General features: G+C 40.7%; 1 protein-coding gene across 5 annotated transcripts in view; it reads right to left on the minus strand.

The window, feature by feature from the left end:
• The window catches only part of ttll7 (tubulin tyrosine ligase-like family, member 7), a 113,076-nt gene that overhangs the window by 17,688 nt on the left and 69,145 nt on the right, over positions 1-26,243 (minus strand). For all 5 annotated transcript variants that reach the window (XM_022669748.2, XM_022669747.2, XM_022669749.2 and 2 more), the window contains exons 13-18: positions 22,515-22,650; positions 14,177-14,263; positions 12,937-13,132; positions 6,430-6,749; positions 4,225-4,359; positions 748-828 (exon numbers count right to left, since the gene is read on the minus strand). In XM_022669748.2, the coding sequence (XP_022525469.2) occupies positions 748-828; positions 4,225-4,359; positions 6,430-6,749; positions 12,937-13,132; positions 14,177-14,263; positions 22,515-22,650 (955 nt within the window). The remainder of the gene's footprint in view (positions 1-747; positions 829-4,224; positions 4,360-6,429; positions 6,750-12,936; positions 13,133-14,176; positions 14,264-22,514; positions 22,651-26,243) is intronic.

A 26,243-nucleotide genomic window follows, 5' to 3' on the forward strand; every position in this document is an offset into this window, starting at 1 on the left:
TGATAAAGGGTTTATAAATGGTTTACAATTATCTATTATTGTCTATTAATTGTTACTAATTAGGTTGTAAATGCCTTAAAAATCATTAATAATCTAAATAAATAATTAAATATCATTAATAACACATACGTAGAAAGGGCATCAACGACCTGTTTGCCAAATAGTGAACCCACAGCCATCTATATTGTTGCCCTTTCTACATATGAGTTATAACTGATTATTAATGATTTTTAAGGCATTTACAACATAATTAGTAACCCTTATAAACTAGCTGTAAACCATGTATAAACCCTTTATAAAGGTAGTCTTATTTTAAAGTGGTACCAGGCTTTATATTCATGTGTGTCTTTTTGGCTATTTTAGTATTAGTATTACATATATTTTGCACTTAAAGCTGCTAGTTTGTGAACTGTAACAGTTGTTTGTTTCACAGTAACTGAATATTTTTTTTAAAGATTTCTTTTGTTGAGTTTTATAACATAACACCTTTTTATATCCTGCACCTCAAAAATAACCCAAAGTATTAAAAAAACAATAAACTAATACTAGAATTAGTAAAAACTAATACTAAAATTAAAATTAAGCACTAATAAACAAATGAAAACTAATAAACACTAGCAAACCCACTTTAAAAACTGAATTAAAAAAGAACAAGTAAAAATGAAATAAAATTAGACTATAATGAAAAATGCCAAACTATTATAACCTTGGTTAGTCTAATATGCAAATGTTTGTAGGATACCTCACCTTTCTTTGTTTGGTGGCGTCCAACTTCACCAGCCAGTAAGAAGCCACTTTTGGTTTATGGTATTTCCAGTTGTTCAAAATCTGTAGGAGGCAGACAGCACACATAGTGTTCATTTAAAGCTAAATATTAAACTGTTGTATTTACAGCATTTAGAGCACAATCAATATGCATGCTTTCTGTTTTCCAGCAGAGTTGTTTGTACATAATTTCAAGCACTTGATGCAATGCAAATCAAAATGAATGCAGCTGTGCCGAACATGAATTAACAAAAAGAAACTTGACACAATCAGAGAGACTGTGTATCAAAGGCATTCACCCACACAGAACTATAGAAGACTACAGTGCGCAATGACCTTCCAAAACTAGCACTTTCCCTAAAAAGAGAGAGAGAGAGAGAAAAGGGAATGTAAGACAATAGCAGAGTAGTGTTCTTCTACGTCGCTCTCGCTGAAGCGAGAGCTCTGGAATGAAGGACCTTGAATTAAAACAGTGGATGCACTCACTTCACTGGCCTCCTCAATACATTTTTAAATAGCTCACAGATCGATCTGAAAGTTTGAATTCATTGAGATTATTATAAATAAAAAATTCTGATCCCGAGAAGGTAATCTATCTCCTTATTCTCGCTCTCCCACCGGCACGCGGTGTACCTGCGTCTCTCGGCTGATATTCCTTTTACGTTCTACAGCCACCTTGCAAATCAAAGCGCGTCTCTGACTCGTTGCCACACGGAGGAAACGAAGCGCGGACATGTTTAGAATGAAGGACGACGGCGAGGCATTCGGGCACCGATACGCTCGTAATCATTAAATTCAATTTCTTGGATAAATCATTAATAATGAATTTAGACTCACAGCTGCTCCATACCAATCAGGAGGCTGGATGCACATGGATATATAAATGATCAAACTCCACATACATTTGAGTTGTGCCATTTGTGAGTGTAATGGAGTTTTGTCAGTGTAATTAATGGGCATTACCTTTTTTGCAGTAATTTGGTTGAATTGCAGGAATTGTGAACCTCACTTGAGTTACATTCGTTTCAGATTTGGCTTTCTTTTTCCTTCTCCACTTTTTTTTCTTTCTTGGTTTATCTTCTTAAATGAAATGCAATGTAAAAATGTGGGAGATTTTTATTAAATTAAATGTCTCCCTCCTTCACAAGATAACACCTCACAACTAATATAGAGGTGGGTAATACCATGCAGTCCCCTGAGGTAATACTTAATCATTTCATGATCTCTTTACATTCAGCTGTCCCGTGGCTTTTGGCATGTCTACGAGACATTCACTTTACTATTATTGTTTTTTTTACTATTAAAAAAGAATATTACTTATTTGTTAATGTAGTAAAATTTACATTTTATATAAAAATTATTAATTGCTAACTTAACTGTACATCTCACTTTTTAGAAATGGTGGTGTAAAGAGAGTGTAAACAAATAAATAAAATAAATAAAATAAAAATCCACATGAAAAAGCTGAAATTTAATAGTGTTTAATTTAAGAGAAAGAAATCCATTATTTGGGCACCCTTTTCTTCTTTCTTCACTTTTTTTTTTCTTGTTCCACATTTTCACAAGATAACACCTCGCAACATGTTGTCCCCCTGTGTTTCACTTCATTGTCAATTAACAAACAACTGTCCTATGATTTTTGGCATATCAGGGTGCTATTTCTTTTACTACAACTACTTAATCTCACTATTATTTTTTTTATGTGCCACTGTGCTAAACAGTGTTTAACAAGTTTAATTTTTACATTCTAAAATGATATAAACTGAGTTCTGAATTCTTTTTTTTTTCTTCTTGGTTTCCTCGTTACGTGAGATGCACTGTAAAAAATGCGCAAAGTGGAGGGTTTTGGTTAAATGTCTCCCTTTTGAACCGCCAGTGTAATAACAGGATATTGGAAAGGGTCTCAAACAGGTGCTGCTGCCCAGCTGTGTTTCCGCCGCAACAGCTAATAGCTCTCATTAACCATACAGGTGGACGGCTAATGACGCCACGTACGACAAGAGACAGAACTAACAGTACGGGCACCGTCCTCCACAAATGAGCACAGGGAGCGAGGGGAGCAGGCAGAGAGCCAGCCGGGGGGGGTGCGGAGCGGAGAGCCTGGGGGAGAAGCAGGCCCCAATATCACCTCCTCCACTTTAGCGCCAAATCCAGAGGAATGTAAAGAGAGATTCATGCTACAGCAAAGTGACATCGAATGGAATCGCCTCCTCTGCTGGCTGCTTTGGGATGTTGATTGTGTCACTTATTAAAATAAAAGGCAAACATCGATACCTGCCCCAAAGAAGTGTGTAAAATTGGTCAAATTGGTCAAATTCTGTGCCCAAATGTGTTTTTAATTTCATTTTGCCTTTAACCGAAGTTTTTATCATTTTGTGTAAACACTTCCTGCTTTTTCTGACTGTTTTGTGGGATATATACAGCAGTATAAACTGTTTTATTCACTGTGCATCTACTGCTGTGAATTGCCTACAGAAGGTAGTTATAATGACTAGATCTTCTCTAGCTTTACATGCAGTAGACAAAGCAATGTGAGTAGCCTGAACATCCCATAAAAAGCCATTTTAAACATTAAATAAAATGATAAAACAAAGGATAGAAACCCATCAGTATTAAATAATTCATCAGTTGTGCAAAATTCAGAATTTCAAAATTTAATTCAATTCAATGAATTATTTTGAATTTAAATTGAATCCACTCTACAGGATGTTAAACAGAATTTCAATTGGAATAAAAGGAAGTGGAATTTAATTCATTGCAATTCAGAGAAATTCATTCTTTTCACATATTAGTGAGAATGTAAAATTTTTAACATACAAAATTCGTCTTTCGTGTTCGATCCTCTGAGAGTTTTTTGCCATGAGGTGCCATGTTGGAACTTTCAGTGACCGGTATGAGAGAGTGAGTTGGAGCTGCACTACAAATTTGAACACACCTGCTCCCTATGCACACCTAAGACTTATTAACTCTAACGAGTCACATGATATTTTGTAGGGAAAATGACAACCAGTACTCAATTTGGGTGTAGTCTCTTAGGGGTGCACTCCCTTTTTTTGCTGGTGATTTGGACACTAATGGCTGTACATTATTATAATTATTTTGAGGGAAGAATAAATTTACACTGTTATATAAGCTGCACATAGACTACTTTTCACTGTGTGAAATTGCCATTTTATCAGTGTTGTCCCATGAAAGGATATACTTAAATATTTGCAGAAATGTGAGGGGTGTAATCACTTTTGTGATAAACTGTGCCAGTTCCAATGATTTTAACTTTTGCATAGTCAGTCGTGAAGCGGCTAATGTGCTGTCTCTATATAGCAGGACCAGTACATATATGCCGACCCTCTCTCGCTCCTTTGCACAGTTTGCGCAGATTTTAACGGCAAATACAGCGCATACTACGTTCAGTGTGAAAGCAGCTGAACTCGCCTCGCTCAGAGTGTTGCACTAACCCACCTCGTTCAGTACGGCCTCCGCTTCCTCCTCGCTCTTCCCTGGGAATCGGATTCGCATCTCCCCGAGCGCGGCCAGCGTCTGCCGCGTCAGCTCCGCCTCCTGCTCCTTCGTCCTCACGTTCAGCAGGGACTCTCCCTGCAGCATGCAAACACACACACACACAGACACACACAAACAACCACAAACACGCACACACACAACACAACAAAGCAATGAAGATGAATTAGCGAGTGCTGTCTTTTCCCTTCCGTCATCAGCTTTTCCACACTCATGCTCTCTGCAGGCCCGCCTGGCTGGAAGAAGAGGAAGAGGCCTCCACAATTAGAGCTGCACGCCCACGGCTGCAGCGGGGAGCGGCCATCGCTCAGCGGTGGCCCCCGGAGCCGGCTGGGCCCCGAGTGACTCCGCTGCGCAAGATGAGCCCAGGTGACTGGAGGTTGGCTCAGCGTGTCACAACTGTCAGGGTGTTAGACGGAGTGTGAAAGTGCTAGTGCTGCTCTGACTGTGGGACATCTTAACCCCCAGCGGAACGAGCGCGTTAGGAGAGGAGTTTGGGGGCTAGTCAGATTAGCATTAGGAACAGATAGTGTGAGTTGATGTCTGTGTGTGTGTGTGAGTGTGTGTGTTTGAAGGGAAGTAAATAAAAGTTGAGCGTGTGTAAAAGAAAGGTGAATGTTGTGTAATTACAAAGCTTAACATATATTATAATACAAGTTGTATGCAAGTAAGCACTTAGGGGTGGGTAATATGGCCCTAAAATAATATCATGATATTTCATGGGATTTTTGTGATAATGATGCTCTTGGCAATATGACAAAACATAAAAAAACATTGAAAAAGATATATTTCAAGAATACACTACTGCAACAAAATAAAAATTACATTATTTTATTGCATATGATATGACATGTCATACCCCTAACTAACTGTACAAGATACTTCAAAATACAAGAATTTGAAGTCAATGATCCAGAATGCCATGATACTAATAATGCACTCCATATATTTTAATATATCCAGAATTAAAGTAAAATAAAGAACAGTGTGAATTTTTCTTTTGCTAAAAACAGCAAAAAAAAGTTGTACTAGGGGTGGGTGATATGGCACGATATTTCAGGGTATAATATCGTTCACGATATTCAAAAATGTTGGCGATATCATTGCGTATGACATGATACGGCACACCTCTATTAGCACAATTTACTACTTATCAATCAATAACAGGACAAATGTATTGGGACAAACAGGCCCAAAAGGCCTAATCCCATTTAATAAAATTAATGGGATTAAAATCCCATTTAATCCCATTAATAAACAGTTATAACACATACGTAGAAAGGCAACAATGACCTGTTGCCCTTTCTACGTATGTGTTATAACTGATTGTTAATGATTTTAAGGCATTTACAACCTAATCAGTAACCATTAATAAACTAATTGTAAACCATTTATAAACCCTTTTTAAAGGTAGTCTTATTTTAAAGTGGTACCCATATATAAGCATAGTTTAATTTGTTTCTAGATGTGAGTCACTTTCTACGGCCAGACTGGTAACAATCATTACACTCAGTACCCTCTGTGTTTTTTTCCTGAAAATCAAGTGGAAAACAGAATTGAGTTGAATTGAGGAATGTTAAATGAATGCACAATTTTTGAAATGGAATGTACCAATATTCTGCACACACTATTAGTCCTCCAGTAACTTACACTGACTTGTCATGAGCATGCTGGCCTGTATTTGATCTCTTTTTGATCTCTTTTTGTGTAATTTACACGTGCCTGCTCCATGACCATTGGCATGTCAGTGTACTATTAGTTTACTACTGAGTACTTTATTACTTATTTTTTATGTACTACAACACTTAGTAATTCCATTAAAATCAATATGTGGACCTGTTTACATCTTCTACTTAAAAAATAGAACAATTGCTGCCTTTAAAATAACTTTTTTTTTTTTAATTATAAACAATTATTACATCTATTTCTTTTACATTTAAAACATGGGTATCAAGAGAGAACAAACTAATAGAAAAAACATAAAAAAGTATTAACATGTGACAGCGATCCTTTAATATAATATGCCGTGATCATCTCTGATATCATTCCTTCATATCAGATGGAATACCCTATGCTATTCATCACACATGAAGCAATACTGCACTGGCCGTGTTCCACTGCGTGGGTGTATGTGTACATTACACTTGCCATGTTGGAGTGAATGGTGCCCAGACTGCTGCTGTGGGGCACTCTGTGGGCGGAGCTGTTTCGGCTGAGAGAGTGTGAGCGCAGAGCCGTGTGTGGTCGGGCTGTAGGCGTGGGCGGAGATGAGGCTGCTGCCTGGGCCATGACGACATTGGCGCTGGACTTTAGCACCGGACTCCTGCCCTCGTTGGTGGGCGACTGGGCGGTCAGCGAGGAGATGGATCGCGGGCAGGAGACTGAGCGACGGATGAGACTAGAAAGAGCCGGAGAGGACGCTGAGCTCGATCTGACCGGCTTGGGTGAAGGCTTCCAGTGCACTCGGCCTGAGAAAGAAAAACATATATATATATATATATATATATATATATATATATATATATATATATATATATATATATTAAAAAAAAGAAAAAAGTCATGCATGCAAAGCACTACTATTCTATATCACTCATAAACTGCTTACAAGATTAGCCCCTTTTATCTGAAGCAACAGCCCTGTACAGACTCTTATATAAAGACTTAACTGTAAACTGCTGTAAGGATTTGAATGAATTCAGCCACAGATAAAAATGAAGAGGATTCCTGGAATGACACTGAATCCAGAGTGTCCCATTTTACAGATCTTCACAGTTCCTTTCTATGCCAAGACTATTTTTTTGTCCAGCACTTTTTACACCAATGTGTTTATGCAAAACAGCTACAGAAATCTGGAAATAAGACAACAGTCAAAAATAGTAAAGAAAATAGTGAGAATAAGTGAGCAAACCAAAGAGCTCAAATGAGGACAAGACACAAGGAAGACACATCTTTATCTAGCTAACACTACTAATAAATAACTGATAAATATTATAAAGTCACCATAACATCACATAAGTCTATTTTCCATGCTTGCTATTATGAATGGGCATATTTATATACTTACTGACAAGCTTAGCTATAGTACCCTGACATGCCAAAAGTAATGGGACAGAACAAGAAATTAGTAACACAGTATCACAGTAATTACAGACAAGCTTAGCTATAGTACCCTGACATGCCAAAAGTAATGGGACAGAACAAGAAATTAGTAACACAGTATCACAGTAATTACAGACAAGCTTAGATATAGTACCCTGACATGCCAAAAGTAATGGGACAAATTCAGAAACTAGTATCATGTCCCATATAATGTTCATTGTTTTAGCACAGTCTATTGTTCACACCAGTGTCTTCCCTTTTAATATAGCCATGTTCACAACATCACTGTCTGTGTGTCTTCTGAATGTGTGCTCACTAGTGTATATGTGTGTGTTCAGTACACAGATCAAGTTAGGAGGCCAAATCTGTGCCCTGCACAAGTATGAGTTTTATATGGTTGTATTGTCTTGTCTTGACTTGTCTTGTCTTTTTTACACTACATTGCCAAAACTATATTTTTGGCTGCATTGCGTTTGGTGATAAAGCTCTCTGTGCTCTACTGTTCTTGAGCTAATCTGAAGGTCACATGAAGTTTGGAGGTCTATAGTGTCTGGACTTTTGCCTACTGACCCTGCACTGTCATTTTACATTGCTTTTGTTCCTAGTTGCTTCCACTTTAAAACCACTGACAGTTGACTGTGGAATATTTTTAATAGGGAGGAAATTTCATGACTGGACCTGTTGCACAGGTGGAATCATATCACGGTACAGCGCTGAAATTCATCAACCAATTCTTTCACTAGTGTTAGTAGAAGCAGTCAGCATGCCTAGGTACTTGGTTTTATCTACCTGTGGCCATGGAAGTGACTTGAACTTAAAAGTTCATGATTTGACTGGGTGAGCAAATACTTTTTGGAATATAGTGAATATTATAACGGAGGGCAAAATCTGGTCATTGCCAAGATCTGTTGAGTCTTTTGCTGACATCACAGCATAGCATGGTGTTCTTTCCTACCGATTATACTGGTATTCTACTGGTATTATTGGTATCTTGCAGACAAGGAGCATTTATTTCACAGTACTTCAAATGACTGCAGGATATGCAAGGCATCCATGCTGCCCACATGTGCTCATTGTTCCAATAAACTACAACTGTGCCTTCCTAAATCTTGCCAAAGATTTAGCAGCGGCATTCCTGCTTGATTGAACCTTTGATCTTCTGCGGGGCACTGGTGTTATCCACCGCGCCATCCGACGCAGCAATAAAGCATTTGACCTAAATAATTAAGCTCAGAGAGGATGACTGTGCTCTCAGACGCAGACGTGTACACTCGGAGAGGTCTGGATTGCCGCGCAAATGAAGTGTGGCATCAGAAATCCCCTTCTCCGAGAAACTGACAAAGAGCATCGACTGTGGCTTTCATTAATCACAAAAGCATGTGTCGCTCTCTCTTACTGGCCCGGGCTGCCGGTGGCTCTGCAGCTCCGGATTAGAGCAGTGGCAGCAGCAGCGGCGGTGGCGGCGGCTGCTCTTGCCCACACACACAAACCCGGCGCACGCTGAAGCGTTGAACGACCTCCAGCTTGTCTGCCGGCCAGCAGGCCTCGCCGCTCCGCCTGCGAATCTTGAGAGATGGAAGTTGCCAAGTCACACGCATTATAGGGGCTTAGCTAAGGCCACCCCCAGATGGGCATTGAGGGGGGAGCGAGGGAGGGGTGAGGGTCAAAGTCACTCCAGCACGACTCACACCCCTTATTCGCTCACCCGTCAAACCTCAGCCAAATCACTGCTTTGTCCTTCATTCTGGAGCTAATGGAAAAACTGAAGGGTCGGCCGCTTGTTCAAGCAAAAAAAAAAAGAATCTATAAGCAGTTCCACTCTGACTGTGTGAAACTTTAATACAGTCTGACACACGAGACCAGAGCACGACCTGTGAGACCCAGGGGGAGAGAGAAAGAGAGAGAGAGAGAAAGAGATATAGATGGATGGAGAGAGCATAAAAGGGAGAGAGTAAGATAAAAGTTACAGAAATTGAGAAAGTTAGAGAAACAGGGAAAACAGAGAGAAACAAGAGATTGTGACAGTGAGAAAGACAAAGGTAGAGAGACTAATACATGAATAGATAGTAGATAGCAAGAAAGAGATGAAGTGAGCAAGGAAAACAAGTGCAAAAGCAATGAATAGAGATAATGAGTGAGAAAGAGCGAGAGAATGAGATAAACAGAGATAGAGAGCTAGAATAAAATGATGATTAAAAAAGAGAGACAAAAAGAAAAAGCAATGGCTAAAGAGAGAGAGAGAGAAAGTTACAGATATACTGTAGAAGACAGAGTGAATAAGAGACAGATGAATTGAGATAATAAAGGAGAGTAGATAAAAAGAGAGTATGATAAAAAGACAGAACTATAACTGTTGGATAGTTGAAGGAAGAGCTATAGAAAGAGAAAGATGAAACTGTGAAGGGAAGACGGAAAATAACAGAGAGAAACAGAGAAATGCAGAAAGAGAGATAAAGAAAGGGGAGAAATAAGCGAGGAAAAAGAATGAGAAAATGAAGAGGATGTAATAGCAAGAGCAACCACTTGAGAAAGTGAGTGATATGTGAATACAGACAGAAAAAAGAGAGAGAGAGAGATAGAGAGAGAGAGAGAGATGCAGGCAGTGAGAGAAACAATAACGATTACAATGTAGAGAGAAAAAAATAATAGTTGTCTACTGTAAATGGATAGTGTGAGTTAGAGAAACTTGTTGAGAGACAATGATAATGGTTGGGAGAGACAGGAAAAGAACAAGAAAGAACATAAAGAAAAATGAGAGAAAGATAGAGAAAAGAGGAAAAAGAAAAGAAAGAAAAAGGCAACAGATAAAGAAACAATATACATGTCCGTACACCATGTTCCATATATGGAAGCTACATGAACTCCAACAACATCAAACTCATAAGCTCACAAAGCTCACTAAGAACAGTGCAGCAACTGTTAAACATGGTGAGGGTAGCATCATGCTCTGTGTCTGTTTTGCTGCCAGTGCCAGTGCTACTACAAACAGTCAGCAACAGAAATAACAGTTCAAAGAAAATTACTGAAAAATGAAAAGAAAGACAATATAGGCAATAATATAAAAAGAAGGAAAATATATAAGAGAAATTAAAATAAAAAAGAAAGCAGAGATAAAGAGAAAAAAGAGAAATAAGATAGAAGTATATAGAGCAATAAGAGAAAAAAGAGAGAAAGAATTAAGAGAAAAGGAAAGTAAGAGAAAGTGAAAGAAAAAGTAAGTTATAGAAAGAGAAAAGGTAAAAAAGAGAGAAAAAGAGAGAACTTTAGTGTGTAAAGTAGTGTTGTGTGTGCTGTTATTGGTTGTTGACTCCAAGGAATGAAGTTTTAAAAGCTTTCTAGTAAAGTTGAAAAAGTCACAGATTTTTTTGAAAGAGTTTGTTTTGTCCAGTTTTCAAGGTAAGCCAAAAGCCCTTCCCTGAAGATCTGCCTGAACTGCACTTCGCCCAGCCCGAGACCACACTCTCCTTTTAGACTAGTGGACTGAAACACATCAAAAAAGCTCATTAAGGCTACTGTGTATGGGAGCCCAGAGAGCTCTCAAGCTATCACCCGCCACCGCTGGCCAGTCAAATTAAGAGCCACTGCACTGCGCCATCAGATCCTGTGACCCTAATTAAAAAAGATGGATTTTGCCCGTTTCATGTATTAATTAGGTAAACAAACGCATTACGCTAGATTTACATCTGTAATTTAAGGTTTAGCTGGGCGTCTGACGCCACCGGACTGCACAATTGCACCTACAGAAAGTCTGCGACTTATGAGCATTATGAGCGTGTGTGACAATGGCAGAAGTTTGCTTAAGTAATTAAGGACCTCTTGCAGTCATCAGGAAAACATCAGGGGACAGATCTCTGATTCAGGACTGTGATAGAAAAGAAAGGAGGAAACAGAGGTACAATCCAGAGGCACAGCCACGATCATAACCAGCCCCCACTGAGTACAAAACATTTCCCCGGATTTTACAAATAAATTCATATCCAGAGCATGCAAATTTGTGAGTAGGAATTTTAAAAACAAAATGTTTTTATCTGTAGCATCACATGTCACGATTAAAGACTTCAGCACACTTCTCGTTTACTAAGTTTAATTAACAGCGAGTCCTACATAAGTTATGGTGTTGTATTATACAGGTCTGGAAAAAAATTAGAGACCACTAAAAAATGAAAAATGTAAAAAGGTTTTTGGAATATAATCAAGAGAAGGATTGATGATCACAAGCCATCAAACCAAGCTGAACTGCTTACATTTTTGCACCAGGAGTAAAGGCATAAACTTATCCAAAAGCAGCGTGTAAGACTGGTGGAGGAGAACATGCCAAGATGCATGAAACTGTGGTTATTCCATCAAATATTGATTTCTAAACTCCTAAAACTTTATCCAATTTATTTTTCCAATTTCAGTTTGAATAAGTTCAATATGAATATGAACTTATTTTTTTTTGCAGTTCTGCAAGCTCTTTTTTGTTAATTTGACAATTTCTCATTTTCTGCAAATAAATGCTCTAAATGACAATATATTTTTTTGGAATTTGGGAGGAATGTTGTCCGTAGTTTTACTCAAACACATACCTAAAAAATGGCAAAAAATAAACAGATTTAGAAACTGAAATGTTCTCTTAATTTTTTTCAGAGCTGTATATTCACATGAACACAAAAATCAGAAAAATCAATATAATTTGACAGTCAGCATCAAAGTACACTGATTGAACTGGAGCCAAAAAACTTGAAACAAAAGAAACGCCTTTACGCACATAATTGTGAAATGAAATAAAATGATACATGGTTTTCAAAGTTTGTGACACGCTGTGGTAAACTTTTTGCCCTAAATGCAATGCTGCATGTTTGACATAAAAGTAACACTGCTCATCTCCGTAAAAACACCATCCTCACTGTGAAACATGGTGGTGGCAGCCTCATCCTGTGAGCATGCTCTCTAGTCAGAGTTGATGGGAAGATGGATGGCGCTAAATACAGGGCAATGCTAAAAGAAAACCTGTTGGAGGCTGCAAAAGACTTGAGACTGGGGCAGAGATTCACCTTCCAGCAAGACAATGAGCCTCAACATACAGGCAAAGTGGAAGAATATTCATGTGTTATAATGGCCCAGTCAAAGTCCTGACCTAAACACCAATGGGCATCTGTAGTAACACGATGTTCACAGACCCTCTCCATCCAACCGAGCTTGAGCTATTTTGCAAAGAAGAATGGCCAAAAATCTTTAAAAAAAGTCTTTATATGCATATATTCTATAAAACTGGTACAGCCATACCACAAAAAGACTTAAAAAGCTGTAATTGTAGCGAAAGGTGGCTCTAATAGGTATTGATATAGGGAGGCTGAATACTTTATTTTTTATTTTTTTGTTTAAAATTTGTAAACTCATGTATCATTTTGATTCCACTTCACGATTATGTGCTACTTTGTGTTAGTTTTTTCACTTAAAATCTCAATAGAACATATTGAATGTTGGGCCAAATACATTTAAAAGCCACTGCACTGTATTTCCTTCCCAGGCCCGAAGAGAAGACTTGAGGAGGACTCGGGGAAGACTTACTGGAGCGCTCCGAGGACTTCTGCTTGTTCTCGCCGACCTCCAGAGAGACCTTCTTCTCCTGGAGGTCGTTGGCGCTCTCCTCTTCTTCGTCGGCGTCCGACCCCGAAGTGCTGCTTCCGGCGCAGCTGCCCGAGGTGTCCTCGTAGTCGCGCTGCCTCCTGGGCACCTGGGCGCTCTCAGGCATGGAGGACAAGGCCTACAGACAGACAGACAGGCATGCCGATAATATGTCCGAGGGGGAAAAGATGATGTTAGACCATGTCAGTGCCTGGGTTGATACAGCCTTCAGCCCGACTCCAATTAGCGTTTGTCATCGGCACTAGCTAAAGGTGACACACAGGGGCCGTGTAAAGGGGGAGAAGGAGAAGGGGGAGGGAGGGGAGAGGAGGGGAGGGGAAGGGGTGGAAGTTAAGATTGTGTGTGTGTGCGCATCTCTGACAAGCGCAGTGTTGACTCGGCTATGATTAATGTCACGACAGAGACATGTTAATACAGTCCTAAAGTAACTCTGCGCGGATAGTGCCTTTCACTGCCACACACTCGGAAGCACAAATTTATCATTTTCCTTAAAAAAATAAATAATCAAACAGGAAAAAAAGGATTGGGTAGAGAGAGAAAGAGAAAGAGAGAGAGAGAGAGAGAGAGAGAGAGAGAGAGAAAGAGAGAGAGAAAAAAAAGGTTAATTGAACTGAATGCCTGCCACTACGCTCAGGAAGGAGCGCACTGTTAGCATTAATAAAGCATTTGCATCAGTTATTCAGCAGCTAATTTAGCTCGCCTTCTCTCGCCCAAAATTAACGATTAGGAAGAGCAGGTTTAAACAAATCAATTAGACAAAAAAAGACGGAGACAAAAAATAAAAAAACACACATCTCCCTCTATTTAAATCGCGCTGCTTTCCAATCGTTGCAGTATTTAAATTGCTTCGTTTCTGCCCTGTCTGATTTCTCCAGATGGCCCATAATGCACTCCTGGGAGTCTGTCTATCCATCAGAGCACTCAGAACGCTGTGCGTCTAAAGGTCGCTGAGAAAGGTAAAAAAAAAAAAAGAAAAAAAAAGTAAAAAAAATCACTCAGCGTAGTGGAAAGTGACAGGCGCAAATTAATTTCAACCGAAGCCAATTGTGTAAGAAGGATCGTTAGCCTTGTGGGCTTAATGTGGCTGAGAAGGTAATCCCTGCCCCTCAAGCTGGCCATTAGCTAGGTGTGTGCTGCTGAGGCTGCAGACGGCGAGGCTTACCTTTGGCCCCCGCTGTCTGGACGTCTTGCCCATCAGCTTCTCGTCGTCCAGCTCGCACTGCTCCAGCAGGTCTAAAATATCTTCTTCCTGCAACGTACAAAAACAAAATGGATATTTTGTATTTAAATTTTGTACCACCTACTGTTCGATTGTTTGGTCGTAATTATGACTTGATATGCTTTAATTATTCTGTTTTTAAATTAATTTAATAGAATTTAAATTTATTTGGATGCACTGTGTTTTTTTGTTGCTCATTTAGAACATAATTCAGATTAGTGAGCAGTAATAGGTTTATTTCTTTCATCAGAACAACAGCAAAGCAAGACTGACAAATTTATGTTTATATTTTTTCCTGTTAAAAAAATAGAAGACGGCTCTACTCCCAGATCATGATGCTTGTCATCAGCTGCTGAAGTACGAGAGAGCACAACTGGCCATGCCCTCTCTAAGTGCATAGATGGTTCTGTCTTCCTTTATTACTCCCAAAGTGATGCTGGTCAGCATCACTAAGGTATCAGATCAGAGTCGCTGTGCTTTCCTCTGAGCATACAGGCTACCCAGCGATGATGCTGACTTTACATGTATCGGAGGAGGCATGTGCTAGTCTTCACCCTCCTTGTGTTGGGGGAACTAGTAGTGATAGGGGGAGTCCTAATGAGTTTGTTGGGTAATCAGCCTTCCAAATTGGGGAGAAAAGGGATAAAATTATAAATAAAATGGCATATATACAGCTCTGGAAAAAAATAAGAGACCACTTAAAATGAGAGTTTGATTAAGAGGAAGACGGATGATTACAAGCCATCAAACCAAGCTGAACTGCTAGAATTTTTGCACCAGGAGTGGCATAAAGTTATCCAAAAGCAGTGTGTAAGACTGGTGGAGGAAAACATGCCAAGATGCATGAAAACTGTGATTAAAAAACAGGGTTATTCCACAAAATATTGATTTCTAAACTCTTAATGAATATGAACTTGTTTTCTTTACATTATTTAAAGGGTCTGAAAGCTCTGCATCTTTTATGTGTTATTTCAGCCATTTCTCATTTTCTGCAAATAAATGCTTTAAATGACAATATTTTTATTTGGAATTTGAGAGAAATGTTGTCTATTTAGAATAAAAATGTTTATTCTATCAGTTTACTCAAACATAGACCTATAAATAGCAAAATCAGAGAAAGTGATTCAGAAACTGAAGTGGTCTCTTATATTTTGTTTTCTTTTTTTGCCCTGACCTGACCTGAGATTTCACATGTGTGTGGAACTACATGGAAGAGTTATCCTGGCTTTAATCTGTGGCTAAGAAAAAAGAGGGCAGATCAAGAGAGCAGTTTAAGAGGATTAAAACAGCAATAGAGTTCCTCTTCACAGATCCTTAACCATACTCTGTCAACAACAGGCAGGAAGTGTATGTTATAGGAAGCTTATGTTGTAGGGAGTGTATGTTATAGGAAGTGAAGTATATGCAGGCTATTAACAACTTACCACTTTAAAATGTAAAAAAAATCTAATGCACACATTTCTGACTAAAAATCCAGATACATGAATTCAAACTGGATTCAGAAATATGAATTTGTGATTTGAAGCTGTGGCCAGATAATGGAGTGCTCAAAACACAATGTTTAATATAAAGCAGTCTAATATGTCTGGCCTGTTAGAAAGGGGCAGGTTTAACGTATGAGAAGAAATGTCTATCCTGACTATGGTTGCAAATTTGACATGATGATTTTTTTTGCTTAATTTCTACAGGACAGAAGGAGATGGAATCACAGTGTCCATGCTTATATACAGCCACTGGTTTTCACAGTGAATCAGGTAGGGCTTAAAAACCTACTGTGCCTTGAGGCAAGTTCTGTACGTCATGATACAGTTTACATAAGGCTGCAGTACAAAGCACAAAAAAGTTTTGTTACTTACCTACTTAAAGCAAGCCTTGGAAACTAAGCATTTCTCTGTGGGTGGATCAGTGACATTTGTAAGAAGTAGAATACTGTACACAGAGTAATATTGCTAACAACAGGGGGTCTGTGAGTGACTGTAGCTACTCTTAAGTATATGACTACCAGTAATGTTGCCTCAATAAGCGAGAAGATGAAGCTAATAATAAAGTGGGAAGGATCTCCCATTCTCTCTCTTTGTTTCTTCATCACTTTATCTCAAAAGCGACGGATTGAATACAGGCCTGACTCTGTGTTCCGACACACTCTTGTCATAGCAGACAATGAAAGCTCTCTGGTGAAGATTTGTCTCCAGCTGTCTCCGCAGTATCGTAATGAGAAATGCGGCACGCCGCTCTGCCGGAAACACCATCACAGCGTTAACACCCAGTAAGCTCTCCATTGATCTGTTCTTCTAACTCAAATGGAGATAAGTGTATTAAATTCCATCTTTTTTGTGCTTATTGCCTCCTCGCATTGTTCTACAAATCCCGATTAAAAAACGGCGCTCGGGCAACCAGCCGAGAAGAAAGTGGGCTGCTAGAAACTCACACTGGGCGCTAACGCTAGCTTCTGTCCTTTAGCTGCTTGGAGTGATGCTGGGGCTGTACGGCTGTACGGGTAGGGTAGCTGATTGCAGCTCGTTGATTCTGTTACTGGCTCTTGGGTGAACGAGCCGGGGCTGGTGTCTGCATCTGAATGAGCAGCAAGCAGAGGAGAAGGTCAGAGGCTAACGTGGCAGTGGCACAAGCTCAGCAATCCTGAACCTGGCCCAAATGAGCCAGACCCGCGCTCTGCTGGATTCACCTTGCACGCTCGCCCCGGCCACATTTACTCACGACCCTGCGGCAGACTGTCGGCACTCGGGTCGCCACGGTAACTCACTAAAAATCTATTTTGAATAATTGTTTAAGAGGAGTGTATGCGGGTTACTGTGATCAGTCTATTAAGCTAGATATGGACAGACATGAGCAGTGATACAAGGGACAAGTTCAAAAGTTTGAATAAAGTACAAGGGCCTAATAGCAACATTCCTGGCAGATTACATATTTGATTTTACTGAAATGTAAAATTCTGCTGCGTCCTTATCTACACTACCCTTGTAAAAAAAGTTGTATATTTAAATATAATAATAGTGTACTTGAACTATATGCGCAATAATTCAAGTATACTTTTTCTAATTATACTTAAATTTTTACCTACTTAATCTGTATTTCAGTCTACTTTGAAAAAGTATACTTTATTTGGCTGTGCTGATTTTATACTGGTGATGTACTTAGTAAAAATATATGCTTAGTATTATTTTATGAAACTGTGCTTTTTATAATAAAACTAAAACTAACTAAATGAGTCTAAACGAGTCGATATTTCTGCAATAAAACTCCACTTCAGTCAAATTTGCTACAAAACAATAATTTTGTGTTGACAAATTAAAACTGTGATAATGAACTTTTATGTGTTAAATTTATACCTAAAAAGTTTACTTAAATTACTTTAGTGTCGGTAAAAGAACTTAAAAAAAAAACTTGTAGCAATGAGATTTATTGCTTTTGTTTTCCCCAGTTTTTATATACTCCTCAAAATGAATGTGATGTTAAATCTATATTTTAATCACATTTTTAAAAGATTTTTAATGTTCAGTCAGACAGCTCACACAAATATACTTGAATTATATTAAATAGTGGCGAGAATAACATACGCCTAGTATACTTAATATGAATTTAGTTCAAATTTATATCATTTTAATTACAAATAAGTAGCAATTAAGTACAAATTATTGGTTCCAAAATAACGTAACTTAAGTACAGACCTATTTCAGCATAATTTAGGTATACTTCTTTTTTAAACACACAGTACCTTCAGGTAGTTCTATTGGTGTCACCATCCTAAAGTTCAGTCACAATAAGTTGACTGATGAGAATGAATGAATTGTTAGAAAAGAGGAACAGATTGCAAAATTAATTCTGTGAAATAAATTCACGTGAAAGGCAGGAATTCAAGCTTCTGAAAATTTCTGAAAATATCTCTGTAATATTTATGCATTTCCACAGAATTAATTTTGCAATCTGGAAAACTATATAACTATGAAAAACTATATAAAATATCCCATTTATTTTATAGCATTTTAATTGTGAAGTGAGATTTTGAATGTGAAAAACAAAAAAAATTGCCAAACTGAATCTATCAATAGATGCCAAAAATTATGATGTTCTAATAACAGTAAATTTGTATTATAAAAATAACTTGATGGACATCTATCTTTATTCTATCTATTTAAAAAATAATCATGTTTTTGTAACATCTAATCGTTTAGATGTACGTTTTATAATTATAGTGTAAAAGCTATGCCTGATATACTAAACCTAAAAATGAATCAAACGATCAGTAGACCATTGGAATACTAACATTGTATAATACAATGTCTCAAGTCTCCACCTGGAATTAAGTAAGTAAATAATGTGGGGTTGATGCTGCAGTTGGTCAGGTCTGGGTTCAGCAACAGTATGTGCTGAAAGAATGAGGTCAGCTGACTACCTGAATATACTGAATAAAGACCAGGTTATTCCATCAATGGATTTTTTCCTCTCTGATGATATGGGCAGATTCCAAGATGACAATGTCAGGATTCATGGGGCTGGAATTGTGAAAGAGTGATTCAGGGAGCATGAGATCATCATTTTCACACATGGATTTGTGTTTACCACAGAGGCCAGACCTTAACCTCATTGAGAATCTATGGGATGTACTGGAGAAGGGTTTGTGCAGTGATCAGATTTTACCATCATCAATGCTGCAAGATTTTGGTGAAAAAATAATGCAACACTGGATTGAAATAAATCCTCTTGTAATATTGCAGAAATAAATCATCTTGTGAAACAATGTCTTAGTGAATTCATAAAGCCTCAATCAAAGCTAAAGGTGGTCCAACAAAATATTAGTGTGTAGTAATTACACTTAGTCTTAGTTAAAACCACCCTTTCTGATGACTGCTTTACAATTTCACTGTTCTCAAAGAACAGATTCCATCAAAGTTGAGATTTTTGATATAGCATAATTCTTAAAGAACCTTCCTCCAATAGTTCTGCGTATAAATATACAGACTGGCACATTCCAACCTTGAGAAATACTCTTAAAGCATCTTCTAAGAGGCTTCTAAATAACGAAAAAGCGGCACACTTCTTCAACAATAGGAAGGTTGAATGGGGTTTGTAATGTCTTTAAAACGTTATGTTCACTGTGGAACGTGGAGCTTTTAAGAGTCAGGCAATGAGGTCAATGTAACAAATAGAAGGTGTCAGGTGCGGGTGCAGGGAGGACGCGGAGGCGGACGCAAATGCAAACAAAATGGGATTTATTAACGAAAACAAATACAAAATACACAGGGATTTACCGAAAACAGGACTGAGGAAACTGGGGAAAACATGGAGCACTGACAGACGATAAACGTACAAGGATCGACCCCGGGGAAATGGAACACGGACCTTAAATAGAGGTGCACACACACAGGAAACAGGAAACACCTGGGACGAAGGGGCGGAGCTACAAATGAACACAGGTGAGTGGAAAAACACTGGGAATGAAACACAGACCTGAGAATAACACAGACATGAGAAGCAGACAGACAAAAGACCTGACAGAACCCCCCCTTTAACGCGCAACTCCCGGGGCGCGTAAAAACAGATCCCCAGGAGCCGGGCAAGAGGGGGTGGAAAACACAACAGGATACCAAACAAGACTAAGACTGAGCACAGACGAGAGGAGACTGGCCAAAGGACGGGACAGGAAACTGAAACACAGACTGGACCCTAGACAACAAAGGGGACTGGACTGGAGATCGAACAGGGGACTGGACTAAGGATGTGAACGGACATTGGACATTAGACTGGACACTAGACACAAATGGAGACTGGATTTTGGGCAGGACAGGGGACGGGAAATGAGACTGAACAGGGGATACATACTGGGACTGGAATGGAGACTGGGGAGGTGGGAAAAACAGAGACTGGACAGGGGACGAGAACTGATACTGGACAGAGGGCTGTACATTGGGCAGGGATGCAGACAGGGCAGGGGACATGAACAAAGACTGGACAGGGGACACAGACTGGACAAAGGGCTGAGACTGGGCAGAGGACAAGGCCTGGACAAAAGACTGGACACGGGGCTTAGACTGGACAGGGGACACAGACTGGACAAAGGGCTGAGACTGGACAGAGGAGTGGACAGTGGACTGGACAGAGGGCTGGACGTTAGACTGGGACAGAGACTGGACTGTGGACGAGAGAACCGGGACAAATACACTTACAGGGACAGAAACTAGCACAGTGACGGGAACAGGAACAGAAAAACCTAAGGGGACAGGAACATGAACGAACACAGATACGGGGACCAGGACAGGGAGAGACAGGGGGACCAAAAACATAGGAGGGTGCCCAGGACCAGCAAAAGTCTGTGGGGACAGCCTGGGCACAGCACTGGGGGCAAAGTCAGGAGGCCTTGCTGGCCTAGGGACACGGGGCCTAGGGCCAAACATTGTTCTTGGAGCAGGCACAGGAGCAGAGGCGGGTAGCCCAGGCACATGAACTGGGGTGGCAGCGGGCACAGAGTCAGAGGCGGCCGGAGCCGCGGGAACAGGGTCAGAGGCGGCCGGAGCCGCGGGCAGCGCTGATACAGCTGGCGAAGACGCCGATTCAGCGGGAGCTGAGAGTGCGGCTGCCGCCAAGATCCGGCCTGGAACCGCAGATTCAGCAGTGGGCGAGGCTGTAGAAACCGGACCGGAGCTTGCTTCTGGAGCAGGAGTCGCAGACCCGGAATCCGGCTGGGCTGGAGAGCTGGAAGCAGGTGGGGCTTGAGAGCTGGAAGCAGGTGGGGCTTGAGAGCGCGGTGGAGCTAGCAGGCTAGCTAGCGTAGCCGGAGCTTCAGAGAGCGGCGCTGCCGTCAGCGCTTTCTCGGGGGGCGGCGTGGCCACCGCTGAAGTCTCGGGGAGCCTCAGCCGCGAGCTTCTCGGAGCGCGGAGCCTCAGCTGCGAGCTTCTCGGAGCGCGAATGAGCCGCGGGGGTCTCGGAGCGCGGAGCCTCAGCCGCGAGCTTCTCGGAGCGCGGCTTCTCGGAGCGCGGCGTCTCGGCCGCGGGATTCTCGGAGCGCAGATGAGCCATGGGAGTCACAGAGCGTGGCGTCCCATCCGCTGGCTTCACGGAGCGTGGCGTCTCGGTCGCGGGATTCTCGGAGCGCGGCATCTCGGCCGCGAGATACTCGGAGCGCGGCATCTCGGCCGCGGGATTCTCGGAGCGCGGCGTCTCGGCCGCGGGATTCTCGGACCGCGGATGAGCCACGGGAGTCACAGAGCGTGGCGTCCCATCCGCTGGCTTCACGGAGCGTGGCGTCTCGGTCGCGGGATTCTCGGAGCGCGGCATCTCGGCCGCGAAATACTCGGAGCGCGGGTAGAGTACAGCCCCTGGGGGAAACGGCAATGGAGTACGGGCTGGTGCGGGGTAGAGCTCCTCCTCCTCCTCGGAGCTACTGGGCGCACATCCCAGGTAGTCCCACGGGCTGCGCGCCACTTGCCTCGGGTACTCATGGCTACTGCCAAACACGGGATGAGACCCGAGGCTCAACGCACCAACCCTTAGCGCCCCCCCAAGAAAATACTCCCCCGTAAAGGGATCCTCTTCATGCTGGCGGGACCCCTTAGAACGTCTACCCCGAGGCCTGTGGCGTCCTTTAGGCCTCGGGGATTCCAACGCCGGGGTCCCGCATGGTGCATGGCGGATCGCCAACCTGGAGCCGGTCCACTTGTTTGCTGCGTCCATATTTAGGTCGATCCTTCTGTCAGCTGCGGGTGCAGGGAGGACGCGGAGGCGGACGCAAATGCAAACAAAATGGGATTTATTAACGAAAACAAATACAAAATACACAGGGATTTACCGAAAACAGGACTGAGGAAACTGGGGAAAACATGGAGCACTGACAGACGATAAACGTACAAGGATCGACCCCGGGGAAATGGAACACGGACCTTAAATAGAGGTGCACACACACAGGAAACAGGAAACACCTGGGACGAAGGGGCGGAGCTACAAATGAACACAGGTGAGTGGAAAAACACTGGGAATGAAACACAGACCTGAGAATAACACAGACATGAGAAGCAGACAGACAAAAGACCTGACAAAGGACAATTGACAAAAACACATTGGCACACTTTTCCTTTCTTGTGTCGCTATTTTCTGTCTGAAGAAAGATTTTAAATGCACAGGAAACAGAGGGAAGGGAGATACATTAAGAAAGAGAGAGATGGAAATGGATGGAAAAGTCAGAGAAACAGAGAAACAGAGAGACAGAGAGATGGAGAAAGAGCTGAGTTTGTTGCTAAGCACGAAAGCCAGCTGAGACTTAGGTACGTGCCTTCATTCGTTTCAGAGGATTATTCATTTCCTTTTGAAGTGAGGCCGCTCGCCCAGCGAGGAACGTCTGAAAAGCAGCCGAGAGGAGACCCTCATACTTCTCCAAGAGCAGCTTGTCATCTGGGGGGTAAATACGTCTGTAAGCAGAAAGAGAGAGAGAATGGGAGTGAGTGAAAGAGAGAGAGAGAGAGAGAGAAAGAGAGAGAGCAAGCAAGCGAGTAAGGTCGAGAAAGACTGAGTGAGTGGGGCAGATTGATCTACACGGGCTTGCTAGCTCGCCTGCTTTCCATATCAGCTAAACAAATCTTGCTCACTCTTTTCACACCGCCCTCGGCATTAAAGTAATGCACTTTTGTTGATATGTCTATTAGCGCTCGATGTGGCCCGACTATCGCGCCGGCTCTCGCGCTGGAAGGATTTCCAGGCCCAAGACTAAACTAACAGGTTTAATGTTTATGTTCGGACGCTGAGGGACCAGCCAAGTGTAAACCTTCATCTTTATCTGCCCAATATATCTTTAAATGACTTCACGGCTTCTGCCCGTGCGTGTAATAAAAACAATGGTTGGACATTAATTCAAATAAACAACATAAAAAAATGGCTGTGGGTGGCGATGAGTAATACCTGTTATATTTACATATTTGAACCCTGTTCCCAAAGCGCTAACAGAGCGGGGTTGACAGCAGGACGCCGCCGCCGCTGTCGCTACCCCCCCTCCCGACCACATTAGGGTATGTATCGCTGACGTTTGAACATGCTCTTTAGTTAGAAGCTCAGCCAGCCGCGCAGTAATCAAGGGATCAAGTAATGTAAATGTTAAGATCCGAGGATAAATCCCTCACATCCATAAAGAGCCACATATGTGCATTACGGCTGAACTTGTGGTGTGGAGGCATGAGGGGAGAAAAAAAAAACTATTACCAGCGTGTGTGGTTTTTACACTTTTTGCCTCGTTTTTGAACATGTGACGCCTGTTTAAATCTGGGCCCGACCCACATATTTCATGCACTTTACACTACACAGCTTTTAAAAAAAACAAGAGACCACTTAAAAACAATGTGTTTCTTTGATTTTACCAAATACCAAAACCTCTGGAATATAATCAAGAGGAAGATGGATGATCACAAGCCATCAAACCCAAACCAAGCTGAACTGCTTGAATTTTTGCACCTGTAGTGGCATAAAGTTATCCAAAAGTAGTGTAAAAGACTGGTGGAGGAGAACATACCATGAAAACTGTGATTAAAAACCAGGGTTATTCCACCAAATATTGATTTCTGAACTCTTAAAACTTTATGAATATGAACTTGTTTTCTTTGCATTATTTGAGGTCTGAAAGCTCTGCATCTTTTTTGTTATTTCAGCCATTTCTCATTTTCTGCAAATAAATGCTTTTAATGACAATATATTCATTTGTAATTCGGGAGAAATGTTGTTCGTAGTTTATAGAATAAAACAACAGTGTTCATTTTACTCAAACTTGTACCTATAAATAGCTAAATCAGAAAAACTGATTCAGAAACTGAAACTGATTGGTTTTTTACACTTTTTGCCTTCTCTTTTACATGTGACGCCTGTACAACTCCCGGCCTGACCCACATACTGCATTTCCCGCACTTTTTCACATTTTTCCTTCGTGTTTCAGCATCTTTTTCAAGGGCTATATTTTATTAGGATAGAGATGCAGGGAATAGGCAATTACATCAGCCAGAAAATGACCTATTTAAGGAGCAGCTTCATTTCCCATCATTCCTCTGAGCTCTTTTAAGTGCTTGCATTATTCCGGAGTGACTCGTCACAATTACTCATAGAGCGTCGAGTGATAAACGCGGCGGACGCTAAATGGCCACGGCTCCTCTTTGAAGCAGAGTCTCTGTACCTGAACTCCATTCCAGCAAATGGGAAAGGTTAGTTAGGAGACTCGTCTAATGAGGGCACCTTAATCAAATCCCAATGTCGCATCCCAGTCGCGGGGTCTTCATTAGGCAGAGCCAGACGCTTTGGCGGTTGACTGTGGCAAACAAGAAATGGCCACGGTAATAAAGCAAGGAGCACTGGCGTGGCGGACAGTGAGAGCTTCCTCTGAAAGAGCCTAAAAGAGCCAATATTGCAGCGTTTCAGATCTGTCTGCACTTGAAGTCCACTTCTGACACTGCTCTGGTTTCATGTGGCTATAATTTCTTTATATGACCATGGTCCAACCTGTTTTAATCTTCTATAATTAAACAGGCTGTTTTTATTACTACTCCTTTAAGACTGCGATATGCAAATGACCTGCTCTGATTGGCTATTAGGTAGTGTATCTTATTCAAAGAGCATTCCAGACTAAAGCTTCTTTTTAAAGCGTCAACTGCAATAAATCTGTTTCACTGCAAACAGTGGTATAGTGGCAAGTGAAAGGACCGAACACTGCTGACAAAATTACTACTCCCAAATTTCAAATAAAAATATTGTCAGTTAGACAATTGTTTTTGCACAAAATGAAAAATGGCTGAAATAACATAAAAAATCTTTCAGACCTCAAATAATGCAAAGAAAACAGGTTCATATTCATAAAGATTTAAGAGTCAATCTTTAAACCTTTAAATCTTTAAAATCAATATTTGGTGGAATAACTTTGGTTTTTAATCACATGCATCTTGGCATGTTCTCCTCCACCAATCTTTCACACTGTTTTGGATAACTTTATGGCACTCCTGGTGCAAACATTCAAGCAGTTCAGCTTGGTTTGATGGCTTGTGATCATCCATCTTTCTCTTGATTATATTCCAGGGGTTTTCAATTTGGCAAAATCAAAGAAACTCATAATTTTTAAGTGGTCTCTTATTTTTTTCAGAGCTGTAAATGTTGATATATGTAGTAATTGAGACATCAAACCTGCTTATTACGTAAAAACTGTGCAGCAACAGATACATTCCTGTCTCTAACTTTTCTAACTTTTACAAGGTGAAACAACTATGTAGAAGTGGACAGTGAGTGTTATTAAGTTAAATATGTCAAAATTCTCTATTTGAGACGGCATTAAGATTACTGAGATAATTTAACTTAATTGTATTTGAATTAGAAGTTACAATCTAGAAGACAGAATTATTCTGTGTGAAAAAATATATATTGTCCCCTTTTTAAAGAAACAATGCTTGAAATACAAATTATTATAATGTGCAAAAACAATTACATGGCATAAAAATTACTTTAGAAAAGCAAAATAAAATATCTCATGACAGAGAAATGATGATAGTTGTAATTATTGTTGTAAGTTACTTCACAATCAGCTTTTCTGCGCATAAAAAACGAATTTACCAGAATCACAATTACATTTACAGCCACAGGATGCCACATAGCATTAGCGACAATGGTAATATTTGCTGAGTTTAGGGCTATAATGCCAAATTTCCCAGAATTGATTAGCTGTAGCCTCTTTCTGCAGCCCCCTAGTGTTATTACTGGATGTGCTGGGATTTTGCAAGTAAGCATATGAGCTCATTTAGAGCCTGGTTTGAATCGGTAAATGCTTATTTTTGCTTTTTTCAAACAAAATTAACAATGAAACCCAAGTGATATTTGATTCCTCCCATCACATGATGTCCCCAGACTGACTGGCAATTGGAGAGTCACAATGGAGCACTGAGCCCTTGCTGGCATTCGAACTTATGACCTCCTTACTCTTGATGAGCAGGCAGTTGAGGCACTGTGCTGCTCTAAAGCTGTGAAATCACATGATGTAGAAACA

This window comes from Astyanax mexicanus, chromosome 16 (genome assembly GCF_023375975.1).
Source record: "Astyanax mexicanus isolate ESR-SI-001 chromosome 16, AstMex3_surface, whole genome shotgun sequence".
NCBI classification, from domain to species: domain Eukaryota; kingdom Metazoa; phylum Chordata; class Actinopteri; order Characiformes; family Acestrorhamphidae; genus Astyanax; species Astyanax mexicanus.